This window comes from Lagopus muta, chromosome 3 (genome assembly GCF_023343835.1).
Source record: "Lagopus muta isolate bLagMut1 chromosome 3, bLagMut1 primary, whole genome shotgun sequence".
In the NCBI taxonomy this organism is placed as follows: domain Eukaryota; kingdom Metazoa; phylum Chordata; class Aves; order Galliformes; family Phasianidae; genus Lagopus; species Lagopus muta.
In genome coordinates, this window is record NC_064435.1 from 27,937,366 (window position 1) to 27,951,564 (window position 14,199).

At 38.9% G+C, this 14,199-nt stretch overlaps 1 protein-coding gene across 1 annotated transcript; it reads left to right on the forward strand.

Annotated features, from left to right (window-relative positions):
- The first annotated feature begins 208 nt into the window (after positions 1 to 208).
- IMPA1 (inositol monophosphatase 1) lies at positions 209 to 13,846 on the forward strand. The gene is made up of 9 exons (XM_048938719.1): positions 209 to 333; positions 2,309 to 2,389; positions 3,507 to 3,640; positions 5,858 to 5,962; positions 6,985 to 7,030; positions 7,177 to 7,285; positions 8,034 to 8,142; positions 10,368 to 10,519; positions 10,939 to 13,846. Exons 2-9 carry the CDS (start codon positions 2,327 to 2,329, stop codon positions 11,055 to 11,057), a joined length of 837 nt encoding a protein of 278 aa, XP_048794676.1. The 5' UTR covers positions 209 to 333; positions 2,309 to 2,326; the 3' UTR covers positions 11,058 to 13,846.
- The last annotated feature ends 353 nt before the right edge of the window (positions 13,847 to 14,199 follow it).

Sequence of the window (14,199 nt, forward strand, 5' to 3'; positions counted from 1 at the left end):
CAGGTTGCAGGTTTGGTATTATCTCAACTACCAGCCCTAACGGGGGTGGAGGGAGAAGGGGAAGGGTGGGGGGAGTAAGGAGGCAGAGGAGGCATTGCACAGCTGCTGAAAGCTTCTACAGAAAAAATCTTGAACAGACAGAACACCGCAGCCGCTGTGGGGCGGGCACGGGACAGCCGGCGAAAGGCGCCGCTCCCCGCTGCGCATGCGCGCTGTAACCCGGCGGCGTAGGGGCGTGGCTTGGGGCCTGCGGGGCATGCGTAGTGCCGCCGAGGGTGAAGGCTCACTTGGAGCAGCGGCGGCGGTTAACGGAGTTGGGAGCCGTGAGGCCAGGTGAGGCGGCCTTCTCCTCGGTCTCCATTCCGGCATGCGGTGCTGCCCTCGCGGCCCTTTTCTCGCGTGAAGCAGGGGCTGCTCGCGACTGGGGCCACCTTTCGACCTGACGGGACCTTTGGAGCCCCGGTTGCCCCGTATGACGGCTGGGTGCCGGTGACCTGTGCTCTGCCGGGACCGGCGGGTCTGGGCTCCGCCAGCCTCACCTCCGCTCTCAGTGCGGGGCTGAGCCTGTGGGGCTGGCCGGCGGCGGGGCGGGAGGGAAAAAACAGCTCCGTCCCGTAAACGCGGCTGCTGCTGTTTAACTAGAATTCATGCAGGTTTACTGTCGGGATGGAATTCTGGTCGTAACTGGTTGCTTTTCCTTTGCTGTGCCGTTGTGCTGGGTGTCTGTGTGCTTAGCGGGACGTTGCTCAGTGCCTCTGATGCGCAGCCACACGGTGCCCGGCACCTTACTGGTGTTATCTGACTGGCCCTGTGTGCACAGGTATCTGTGCTGAGTAGGGTATGAACACAATTGGGCCATCGCCTCCTTGTGTTTTACAAAAGTAGAGTTTCTTTTGGCAATTTTCAGCTGTTAGGAACTGGACTAGACAAGGGCCGTTAAATCAGGATATTTGGGCTGGGGATGGGTCATGGTGATTGTATAAGGTTTTGTTAATGAATGCTTGTCCTTATAAATTGACAAGCATTTCAGGTCTCTTGTCCTGTTCATCATGTCTCAAGGAGAACTGCTTGCATAGGAACTACCTGGGGAAAGATCTCCTTGAGAGCAGCCCTGCAGAGAAGGACTTGGGGGTACTGCTGGAAAAGAAGCTGCACATGAGCCAGCAGTGTGCACTTGAAGCCCAGAAGGCCAACTGTGTTCTGGGCTGCATTAAAAAAGGGGTGGCCAGCAGGGAGAGGGAGGTGATTGTCCTCCTCTACTCAGCTTTTGTGAGGCCCCATCTGCAATATTGAGTCCAGGCCTGGGTCCCCCAGTACAGGAAGGACGTGGAGCTCTTGGAGCGGGTCCAGAGAAGGACCACTAAGATGATCAGAGGGCTGGAGCACCTCTGCTATGAGGAAAGGTTGAGGGAACTGGGCTTGTTTAGCTTGGAGAAAAGAAGGCTCTGGGGAGACTCATTGTGGACTTCCAGTACTTGAAGGGAGCATATAAACAGGAGGGGGAATGACTGTTTACGAGGGTAGATAGTGATAGGACAAGGCAGAATGGTTTTAAACTGAGACAGGGAGGTTTAGGTTAGATATTAAGAAGAAGTTTTTCACACAGAGGGTGTTGACGCACTGGAACAGGTTGCCCAAGGAGGTTGTGGTATTGGTAGGTGGTATTGTTTCTTAATAAATGTCTATAGAAGATGTTTTTAGGTGACTATGGGATCTTTCCATGTAGAATCAATACCATTTTATGTTCATCTTTGGAACACACCCCTAGAGCAAAGAGTGACAGAATAAACAACGAAGTATAGGTTTGGGGTTTGTTCCTTTCTAATTTAAGACATTCACACTCATTTAAACCATACTTAAAACTAGATTGAGCTTTATGTCATCAGTCTTCTGCAGTAAATTATAGTGATGATTCTGCGGCTTTTAAGCAAACAGGCCCTGAGCTGTGCACTGCTTATTTGTAACCACGCTATTGCTTTTCAAAGCTTTTCTGTACTTTGAGGTCAGTGTCTAATGTGTCTAAATGTAGAATTGCATATATGCTTGTGTCTTTCAGCACTGAGGATTTGTACTTATTAATGTTTTTATGTTGTGCCTTATTGATCATCACAAAATGTGCAAATAATCTGGTAACCTCTACTAGACATTTAATAAATTTGAAGTTCTTCTTTCCTGAGTAAAAGATAATACAGCCTTCTGTATTTCAGAGAGGAGAGAACACTGCAGGCTGATCAGGAAGAGTGAAAAATTATAATTTATTAAAATAGTAACCGTAATCATTTCTTGTGTTAACATATCCCTTTGGTAGGTTGTACGTCAAGAAAACATGGCAGATCCTTGGCAAGAATGTATGGATTATGCAGTTACATTGGCAAAGAAAGCTGGGGAAGTAAGTATAAACCATTTATAACTAATAACATTATTTATTGAGGCTGGTATATGTGTAGCTTTTGAATGAGCTTTGGTGTTTTATATTCTTCAGAGGAGTATTTAAAAAAAAATTAGCACAGTAATTAAATAAGTGTTTCAAGATTGGAGTACCTTTCAGCTTGGTTAGTGTAATAGAGAATTTTGCATCTTTCTTGGAATGAGGATCTAATAAAAATCAAGGAGTATCTTTTGTTCCTTAGATTTCATTTTTAAATTATTTTGGAATAATGGTAAACAGTGGGTATTTGTTTTTTCCCTTAAATTTGTTTCCCTTATTTTTTTGTATACCTGAAAACTGTTGACTGTCTTTCTTTGGAACACTGTTAGTCAACCTTACACAGTGACTTGGTGGCGTATCGTACCATGCTGTTTTCTCTTTCTGAAGAATGCTTTACATCTACAAATAAGAAATATTTCTCACAGTTTCTGTACTTCAAAGTATTGTGATCTAAGATCTCTTTAAAGAGCTTTTCTGTCTTAGCAAAGGCTTGTCATAGGAGCTGTTAATGGAAGTTCATTTATTCACTGTAGTTCTGCTTTGTACAGCTGTCTGTAGCTTGAGAAGATGGCACGTGTGCTAATGCTGTACTTGGAGCTGCAAAATGGCAGAACGTTGTCCCTGCTATAACCTCGTTACAGTCTTCCCTGAAAAAACTTCCTGAGTAAACCAATAATCTGGCTTGCAGCATGCGTTCTTATTCAAGCTGATTCTGCTAATTTTAAGATCATAAATGTAAGATCTGGCTAAAAATGCATCACATACGCTCAGTCTAAGTATTTCTGTTTGTTTATTAATTTATAAATTTAGCCCTTGTAACAAACAGAGCTCGGTGTCATGTACCATTGTGAAGGTCATGTAGAAGTTTGTGCTGAGTAGGGACTGCAGAAAGATGTAGGGATGAGCCCCTGTAATTAAATGGAGATTTGCCACTGTTTGTCTTTCTGTTATGTATGTGCACTGTAGAAGATCGCAGTAAAAATAATGCTGGGTGATGCTCAGATTCCTGAGAGAGCTAATTTTTTCCGTGCTGTTAATGAAGAAAGCTTTTTTTTTTTTCCCCCTCTTTTGTTAACAGATAATCCGTGGAGCACTCAAGGAAGAAAAATCCATTATGATTAAAAGTTCACCAGTAGATCTAGTGACTGAAACTGATCAAAAAGTAGAAAACTTCATTATCTCATTGATAAAAGAAAAGTATCCTTTTCACAGGTACAGTTCCTAATGTATCATAGAATCATGGAATCACAAGGTTGAAAAGGACCTACAAGATCATCCGGTCCATCTGTCCTCCCATTACCACTGCTGATACAAGCCTCTAACCCATATCTTGTAGCTCATCATCCAGATGCCTCTTGAACACTGCCAGGGACCACAACTCCACCACCTCCCTGGGCAGCCATTCCAGTACCTGACCACTCTCTGAGAGAAAAAGTCTGAACTTCCTCTGGTACAACTTGTGGCCATTTCCTCAAGTCCTGTTTTCTTGCATGGAAGAAGAGGCCAAACGCCTCCTCACTTCTGAGGGGGCTCTGGGCAGTCTGCTCTAGTGGTTGGTGACCCTGCACATAGCAGGGGGGTTGAAACCAGATAATCATCATGGTCCTTTTCAACCAGGACATTCTATGGTTCTAATCAGTTCAATTTTGATAAAAGGGAAGGGATAATGAAATGACAAGTTTGATTTTGCTTGGTAAAATTCTGTTATGACTGTCTGTTGGAAAGCTACAGAAATCTCTCATAGCTTTAGGATATTGTTTCATAGCGCTAATTTTTCCCAAATGCTTTGAAATTCATTGCTTGCTAATTTTGGTATCAACTTAAGAGAGGTATAGTAACAAAATGTAGCATCCATGGAGTTAGTGACATAGAGTTACCATGGGTCAAGGCTCATACTGAAGATCACTTCAGTTTGAACCAGCTGTATGTCATTAAGTTCTTGGTCTTTTGTGTTGGAGCATCATGAGCAGCCCCAAGGTAACTGGATCCAAATGTCTTGTATACTTTTGGTTGTATGAACTTGCATATCTTCACTGCCTAAGCTGGATGGCTACTGTGGTAGTGAGTGTGCCTATGGTAAATCTCATACTGTGTAAGAGCCTTGAAAGCAGACTGACTTTTCTGCTTCTGCGTTACTGAGTTTGTTATACAGAGTACTGTGTACTACAAAATACTCTTTGTTTTATGTATTTGTATAAAAAGAAATTTCTTCTTGAAGGGCATGTTGTGTTAACTTGCTGTCTTTCTGATTTTGACATAAGGCTGAAGTTTAGTACAGTTTTCTAAAGGAGATTTGCTAAATTTTCATGCCTTTTCTTGGAGATTTTCTTATCATAGCAATATATGTAAAAATAAATAAGCACAAAGTTAGTAGGACTCAAGTGATGTAATCTCAGTCACCTAACCAAATCAGTGTAAGCGTCCAGGTGTAAGTAACAACCTCAGAAGAAAGAAGTTTCTGGTATTGACAAACAGGTTAGACTATTTTAACATCTTTTTATATTAGGTAATTTATACTTTCTTGGACACATTTCTATTGAATTTATTTCTGATAAATTTCTCATTTACCTGAAATAACTCTTCAGTCTTTCTCTTCTTGAAGATCTGCATTTTGGAAACGTGCTGTTTCTTTCTGAGCAGTTATCTTCACTTCTCCAGTTGATCATAAGAGCAGGCACTTGATGCATGCTTTTCATTGGTTGAGTAATATGTGATAAAATAAATGTGTGAAAAGCACGGAAGAGAATTCTGCCTGCTAACATTGATCCTAATCATTTTGCAGTTCAAAACAAATACTTCCAAAAAACATTCTGAAATCTGGGTTTTTGTGGTACTGCCACATGTGTCCCTTGGTTTAGTAGCATGCCTGATCACACACGCTTTGCCCTGTCTTCTGGGGAGGCTCTGATTTGGTTTTCATCCCTTAACCAAGTTCCATTTTTTCAGAATGCTCATAAAATGCAGTTCTGAGTTGTAACCATTTTGCCGTATCTGAGTTAAGTGTTAATGACCAGTTACTGTAGTGATCGAAGCACGTGAGTGTGACCATAAAAGCTTTCTGCAGTTAAAATACAGGCAAGCAATGCTTTATAGTACAAATAAACTGAAAGTACTCTAGCCAAAGCTTGGTGATGGTGTTACTGTTTAGAATGAAAACTTCAGTGTTTAGAATGCTAAATTCCAGTGAGGGATATGAAAAAAGCATTTTTTTCCCCCACCATTTGTGCTGTTTTCTGACATCATAAATTTCAGTACAAGCTTGGTCAGGTGCAGTTGGTGCTTTCCAGCTTTTCTCCTCTTTTCACATATGATTTGTGATGGCATGAAAACCTGCATCTTGCTTCAAGAATTTAAGTTTCAAGGACAGTGTTGTAATTCAGAACTTCTAAACAATTTCTTTGTATCTTTTAAATATGTTTCCTACTGCAGCTTTATTGGAGAAGAATCGGTTGCAGCTGGAGAGGGCAGCATTTTGACAGATAGCCCCACATGGATTATAGACCCTATTGATGGAACTACCAACTTCGTGCACAGGTTCACCTTTCACTTTTTGTGTTAGCAACTTCAACTGATTAACATTTTTCTTTCTGCAATTCCTGGAAAGTACAGCTTTTTCTCTTCTAAATTGCTTTAAAAGGGATATTGTTGATAGTTACGAACTGTTGAAATTTAATGAGACACTGGATAATTTTAATTGTTATTTTAGTATTTCTGTAACTTTTATAGTAGTGTTGCCATTACCGTGAGCATATATTCCTTCAAAGCTTTTCACTATGTGTGGTCAGCAGCCTTGAAAAGCATCAGGAGTCAGAATTAGGAGCTGCACCCTCAGAGAGGCCTTGGTGAAAGGCAGTAACAGCTCTAAGCACTAATTTCCAGCAGCTTTCAAATCTGATCTGGGAGCTCCTACAATGAAAGAAAATGAAATTATCACTAGTGGTTGCTTATGGGTGTTCTGTATGTTGAGAAGGGGGCTTTCAAGGTAGTGATGACTGTTCCCTCATCTTTGAAACAGAGTTAGACCTTGGTGAGTTTTGTTTTTTTTTAATGTTCTTGAATACCATTTTCAAATGACTGTTTCTGTGTGGGCCGCAGCTTTAAATAGGTGCTGTACCCTGATAATTAACATGTATAAAAAAGCCAGAAGAAAATAACATGTTCTGCTGAATTTAACGACTTAAATCTGTAAGGAAGGCAGGGGAGATGAGTAACTGCTTCTGATGAGGCTGTTTTGGCCAGACAGTTTGTTCCTCCTGAGAAAGGTTAGTGGTACAGAGGCCTGCTTGTATTCTTTAGCTATAAAAATGGCAGTCTCCAAGCCTAAATGTAACACTCATAGCTTCACTGGGTAGAAAAGTTTGTATTTGCAATGATAAATGGTGTTGTTGGGTATATTTTCATAATAAACTCCGCAAATTCCAGAAAAAGTATTATTTCCTATATATTCCACATTTCTTTCTTTATTGCATATGAGTGAACATTGTTTTTGTTAAGCATAAGCATGGTAACAAAAGAAGTTTGGTGTCTTCACTTTAGTGAAATGTTTTGTTTTGTAGGTTTCCATTTGTGGCAGTTTCAATTGGCTTTGTTGTAAACAAAAAGGTATACTTTTCATTACTTAATATCTAATCAAGCAAAACCAATCAATTTCTTGTTGCTAGTTATTATTAAGATTTGTATTTTCACAGTAAATAGGAAGAAAGGGAACAGAAACAGAAACGTCAAGGTATCTTTACTTTTCCTTGCAGATAGAGTTTGGAATTGTGTATAGCTGTGTTGAAGACAAGATGTACACTGCCAGAAGAGGAAAAGGGGCATTTTGCAATGGTCAGAAACTTAAAGTGTCAGGCCAACAAGGTAAGTGGAACAACACAGCTTTTTAAAATAAGTTCATTTCTTTTACAAGTGGTGCATCAATGCTTTTGGACTTGGATGTATTCCAGTTTGTTAGCATGCTGTTTTGCTTACAAACACAGGCTTTTTGGCCATGAATTATTCAGATCTGAGAAACAGTTACATTCTCTTTGATCCATATAACATGCTTGTGATCTTTGCATGATCAACACTCAGCAGTTGAATTTCTTATTCCTTGTCTGTGTTGGTTTTTTTAAGTGTATTTCCTGTAAGCCTGCAATCCCTCTGTTTGTTCTATAGGAACCATAACAAATCTATTAAACAATTCAACGTTGTCCAGCTGTGAACTTTGTTCAGGTTTTAAATCACTGTCACTCTTTTGTACTTGCCTATCCTGTATAAAATAAAATCCTCACTTAAAGTGGAAGGCCTTTAAAGTTCTGAGAATTCATTAGTTTTTCAAGCAATGCTTTTTCTTAGTAATGACATCAATTAATGTGTACATAAAATTGAACCATCTTATGCTATATTGACTTTATTTCATATTGTCCTGCCATTACACTTCTAAGGATTGTTATACATCCATGTACATGTAGTATTAATATTTAAATGACTTTTATTCTTTTGTGTAAGAAATCAATGGTGTAATCTCTGCTTGAATTTATCTTAAGTTTAATAACAGTAATTAGGTATCTAAGTTGTACTGTTGGAAAAGTGAGGTTTTATTATTCTTATTATTTTTTTTTTCCAGACATTACAAAATCCCTTATAGTGACAGAATTGGGATCAAATCGTGATCCAGAGACTATAAAAGTTGTTCTTTCTAACATGGAAAGACTCCTCAGTATTCCTATTCACGGGTAAGATACTGTTAATTTTTGATATTTAGGACAGATCACTTGCATATTTTGCAATGCAATGGGATATAAATGCTCCTGTGTAGTAGCTCTCTGCAGAGAAACTGTATTTTCACTTTTTGAGACTGAGATATAATGAACAAAACAGTAACAAATCAGATAGAATTGAAAATTAAAGCATGGTTTGTAGGACTAGGAAGTACTGTTTTCCTAGGCTTTTGTTTTGTTTTTTAAGGAAATGTGATTGGATATGCTATGCTGTATTAAAGCAGCTGTTAGATGTCTTATTTCTGTGTAGCAACAGAAGTCATTTTTATTTGCTAATATAGAAGACAAAAGTAGATCTTCCTTTCCTCTTTTAATTCTGCACAAATACTTTTAATTTTCCAAATAATTGACATTACCAGCAAACTGCTCCTAGCTTAATGTGTTCCTTGTTTCTTCTCATCTAGGTGACCCAAAACCTACATTTCCACAAACCATTTTCTTTAAATGAAGGTGGTTCCAGTAGACAGATTTCTCTTGTTCAGTCTGCTCCTGTTTCTAATCTAAAAGTAGTTCTAGTTTTATGCTGAGATTCTCAAGGTTCTTGTTTTGACATTAAACACTTAGTTTGTGTTTTCAAAAATCCTTCCAGTGTCATTGAGGATTATATGTTAAGTTATAAGGAAGGAAAGCGTGAAGTGTTTCCTCACTTCAACTTTGGTATTTTATGTGTAAAAAGTAAATCGAGCTTGAAGTTGATTTAAGTTGCTTCTTGCTGTAACTTAGCTGCTATCAATTACGATGTAATGCAAATTCTGCTGATAATTGAAATAAGTCCTTAAACAATTTCCTTAATTAATTGCATCAATATTTCTGAAAGGAGATGGAATTTGTAACACAAAGAGGATTTTGATTAAGTTACCCAGACTGGTTTTACACTGTGTGATTTATTTTTTTATGATTGCTATTGGGTTTTTTTGCAAGCCAGAGATGTTTACTGAGCTTCCCTTGAGAAAGGGAAGTAATTGTCTTTTCAGTATTGATAAGTGTGCACTGTATTTGAAGTCTTGTATAGGAAAAGCAGAGTAGAGTATCTGTTACTGTTTCATGGGTAAATCAAAAAATTGTAGGGCTTGGAACGGACCTCTGGAGAACATCTAGTCTAACCCCCTGCTAAAGCAAGTTCCATACAGATGGTTGCCCAGGAAAGCGTCTGGGCAGGTTTTGAGTATTACCAGTGAAGGAGACTCCACAGCCTCTCTGGACAGCCTGTTCCAGTGCTGTCACCCTCAAAATAAAGAATTTTTTCTCATATTCATGGGGAACTCTGTTTCAACTTGGGCCTGTTGCTTCTTGTCGTGTTACTAGGCACCACTGAAAGGAGCCTGGCCTCATCCACTTGACTCTTGCCTATCAGATATTTATAAGCACTGGTAGGATCCCTTGCCAGTTTTCTCCAAGCTGAACAGTCCCAGGTCTCTCGGCCTCTCCTCATAAGGGACATGTTCTAGGACTCTAATCATCTTTGTGGCCCTCTGCTGGACTGTCTATGGACGTTGCTCATCTTTCTTAAACTGCAGAGCCCAGAACTGGATGCAGTACTCCAGTCGTGGCCTTACCAGGGTAGGGGAGAGGGGGAGGATCACCTCTCTCGACCTGCTGGCCATGCTCTTTAATGCACCCCAGGATACCACTGGCCTTCTTGGCCACAAAGGTGCACTGCTGGCTCACGGTCAACTTGTTGTCCACCACGACACTCATGTCTTTCTTTAAGAGCTCCTTCTCCAGCAGATCAGTCCCGAACCTATACTAGTGCTGTTATTCCTCCCAAGGTGTAAGAGTCTGTTCTTGTTGAACCTCGTCAGGTTCCTCTCTGCCCAACTCTTCTGCCTATCTAAGTCTCACAGTCTGCGGGTCTGTCAGCCATTCCTCCCAGCTATCTTCCATAATAGTTGTCGGGTTTTTTTTAGGCTAAGAGGTTATTCAATATTTATTTTCTTTCTAAAGCCAGGTTTTAAATTGGAATTCATAAATATTATTTCTGGGAATTTGCTATGCACACAGCTTTGAGCTACTTAGACAAAGTAATTGCGAATGAAGTTATGCATATTTGCAGCATTCCATCCTGTTTGCTCTAGCTCAGCTCATTTTGCACATGATGCTTTTGTGTTCTTTGCCATGTGCACATACCTTGTGACTTCCTTACAAATTGTTCTTTACTGAAAAACAACTGTCTTCTTTAGGATTAGAGCCGTTGGTACAGCAGCTGTGAACATGTGCCTTGTGGCAGCGGGTGGAGCTGATGCCTATTATGAAATGGGGATTCACTGCTGGGATATGGCAGGGGCTGGAATCATTATTACTGAAGCAGGAGGTGTACTCCTGGATGCGACAGGTAAGCATAGCAGAATGCACAACATTCCTTTGTCACTTTAAACAGCTGAAAAGAGAATGCAGAGAGGTTATTGCTACTAAGCAGAATTAACATCGTTAATATACAGAGACAATTGTCTTACAGCTTAAGAGCATATCACTTTCTAACCCATTTGGCTGAGCACAAAAAAAGACAGAAATTTAAAAAAAGAAAAATTAAGAAAAAATTAAAAAAAAAAAAGCAGTAAACGTGTTCAGAAGAATTTAAATGTAGTTCATATGCTGCATAAACTGGTTGAGTTAAATGTGTTTTTATCCAGTGGCAGGATGTGGTCCAGAATCATAATATATCCTTTTTTTTGTTAAGAAAATGAGCATTAACAACTTTTAATATTTTTTTTCCAGCAAAAAGCTACTTAACTTGCTTGCTTTTATTTCTAGGTGGACCATTTGATTTGATGTCTCGGAGAATAATTGCAGCAAGCAGTCGACCTATTGCAGAGAGAATAGCCAAAGCACTTCAGATAATTCCTCTGAAAAGAGATGATGCAACTAACTGAATACCAAAGCTGCACCTTTAAACATACAGTTGTACAACGGTTCTCTCTCTCATGTGGTGGTTGTTCCACACCTGGCACCTGATTTAAAAAAAAAATAGATTGTGTTCTTTCAGTACTGGATAGCTTATGGTGTGACTGTGAAGTAGTGTTTTGAGATTGGACCAAGATCTACGTAAGCTTTTATTGTCAAGTATTCTATTTAGCATTAAAAACACATATTTGCTTCCTTTTATAGATCCACAACTGCTGTTTTGAAGCTTTATACTACACTGGAAAGCATAGCTAAGACCCTTTAGTTACATAATAACAAAACAGATTCACTATCTCAGCGCCACACAGAAGCTTAAGGCAGTACTGTTTATCCATTCTCTAACCTTTTCTCTCCTGACTGTTGTTTCTTTTTCAGTATCATCAACGTATCAATTTCCTTAACTTGTTAGGGTTTTTCTAGAAGTAGTTTATGTATTTCTGAATGTTTTTTTAGTTGCTTGTAGTTTGGGATCTCATTTAAAGCCCATTTTAGTTACCTGTCTTTGTTTTTGTAGTCCTACCTTTTTTGTAGTCCTGTAGTTCTACCTTTTTTACATTAGATAAACACAGTCTCCTCTTTTGCTTTTTATGTGGCCAATATTCTTGCATATTTATTACAGTTGCAGAAATAATAACTACTGTGCCAGGAAAACATGTTTTTCCCAAGAATAAGTTCTGAGCACACTTCCTATTGACAGATGGACTTGTTCCAGATTAAGGTTGAAGTATGACTTAAATTTGTCCTGTCACTTGGAATTATCAGCTTGTATGTACTAGGTTCTGACTCTTATTATTTGAACCACAATACCCATTAATCTTGTTTGAGTTTCTCCATGATTAATTAATTTCAGAACCTAAGGAATAATTGAAGTCTGAACTGGCAAAAAATAAGCCAGTAGTCCAGGCTTCTTACATCGTTCTCTCTGAGTTATAAAAGCGGGGACTGACCAAGTTCAGGTTTCCATTGTGTTATGTTGTGGATAGGCACAAAAGAAAAAATGTTTCTAACCCTAAGTGTTTTCAAATCTAAGAAATACCAGTGATCTAACGCTTTACAGTTCTAAACTTCTAAAACTATACAGTTCTTTGCATTTTTGTACTTAAAAGTATCAGTCTACTGACCAAACAGTGAATGCACTTTAAGAAAAAACCTTAATTTAGATCACTTTTTAACCTGATTTTTCTGCATCTGACATCTCCAAAATAAAATTGTCTTACAGAGATTGTCCAGTCAGAAGACAGCAACATTTTGGAAAGCCTGATTTGTACTGCTGTCCCACTGTCTTTGTTTTGGCAAATGATCTCTCTTGAAAGTTCCAGCAGTAATTTGAGCTTTTAATATCAGCTCTTTTTTTTTTTTCTTTTTTTTTTTTTTAACAGATTTGCTGAAATGTTGTATTTGAAACTGTATCTAATGCCAGATGATTAACATTAAGGATCAGCAGCTGCCTGATATTAGGTCTTTTTTAAAAATAATTTTAAAAAAATCAGACTTAATTTTACTTTTAAAGTTACCATTTGACATGGATAGGGACTGTTTGGCCATTTCACTGTAACTTTATTGCTGTAAATGATTTGGGATCATTGTTTCTTGAGTATGACTGTTGTACTATTTCTCTGGCTTCTGTAGAACAAAACCTGCATAACATTTTTTTTTAAACTGATTAATTTGTGAAATGGAGACATAGGTTTAAAAAAAAAATAAAGTGAAAGGATGTGTTCAAAATAAATGGGTCCTGGAGGAGCAGCTGCTTCAGGTGTGCTTCCCTGCTTAATGATAGAATCGTTAGAAAAGATGTCTGAGATCACCTAGGCCAATGAACCACCTGCCAGCAATGTTGCCCACTAAGCCACATCCCTTAGTACTGCGTCCACTCTTTCCTTAAACACCTCCAGTAATGACTCCACTTTATCCCTGGGTGATCTGTTGCAATGTCTAACCTTTCTCTGAGGAGAAAAAAAAAATTAATATTTATCATAGTGCAATGCTGGGATCCAGCAAGCTGGGTGGCTGAGCTTGGGGCTGTCTCTGAGTTGAAAACTTTGTCTTCTTGGCCTCTGATACACATGAACTGTTATGCCTCTACAGAACAAGTGCAGGTGTATATTGTCTATATATAGAAGTATATAAGAACACTTTTATAAGTGTTCTTATAAAAATACTTCAGCAGCTTCCCATGAGATGATAATATGCTAATTATGTCAGTCCTTAGATCTCAAATCTTACTTGACTTTCTTCACTGTTTGTGAGGCCCAGCAGCTGGTTGAAACACAGACCTTTCTCACCCTTAGCATTCCTAACACTCTATGGAGAATTTATGGAGCATCATTTCACATATTTATTTTCTTACTCAGTATTCACCTTCTAGGTGTTTTTTTTTTTTTTTTGTGGTGTTTTTTTGTTTGTTTGTTTGTTTTTTGTTAAACTATGTGACAGCTTTTAGGAGTTCTCTGTTTTCTTTTTAACTTCAGTTTTCCTTTCAGGGACATCAGAAATCCCTGCTTGCTACTTCGCTGAAGCATGGTTCTCTCAAATAAGTCATAATGTAAGATGTGTCTTATGTCTATATGACTTCCAGTCATAGAGAAAGTACACCTGAATGTCGTTGTTGTTTAGACACATTTTATATCTGTTACTGTGCAATTTTGACAATAGATTTAGTAAAATGGTGAAACTGTGATAACTGTAATCAAAATGCTTTTGAGAGATTATAAGATGTGGTCCCTGAAAGTTCAATAAAACACCTATTTTATTTTGAAAAGGGGTGGCAAAGATAGTCATGCTAAAATTGTTTAAATTATATTCTAAAATTTGTATATGAAGTGATATATTTATGAGATAGCTTCTGCTGGACAATTCTTGTGAGACAATCAGAAAGGAAAACCAGTTACCATGCATGGAATCACAGATTTAGACTGGAAGGAACTTGAAGATCATCTACTTTCAACCTGTCTGCCATGGGGGTTGAGGGGGCCATCCCTTAGCCCAGGTTGCTCAAAGCCCCATCCAGCCTAATCTTGAATGCTGCCAGGGGTGGGACATCCAAAGCTTCCCTGGGTCGCATGTTCCAGTGCCTTACTGCCCTCAGAATGAAGAATTTCTTCTTTGTAT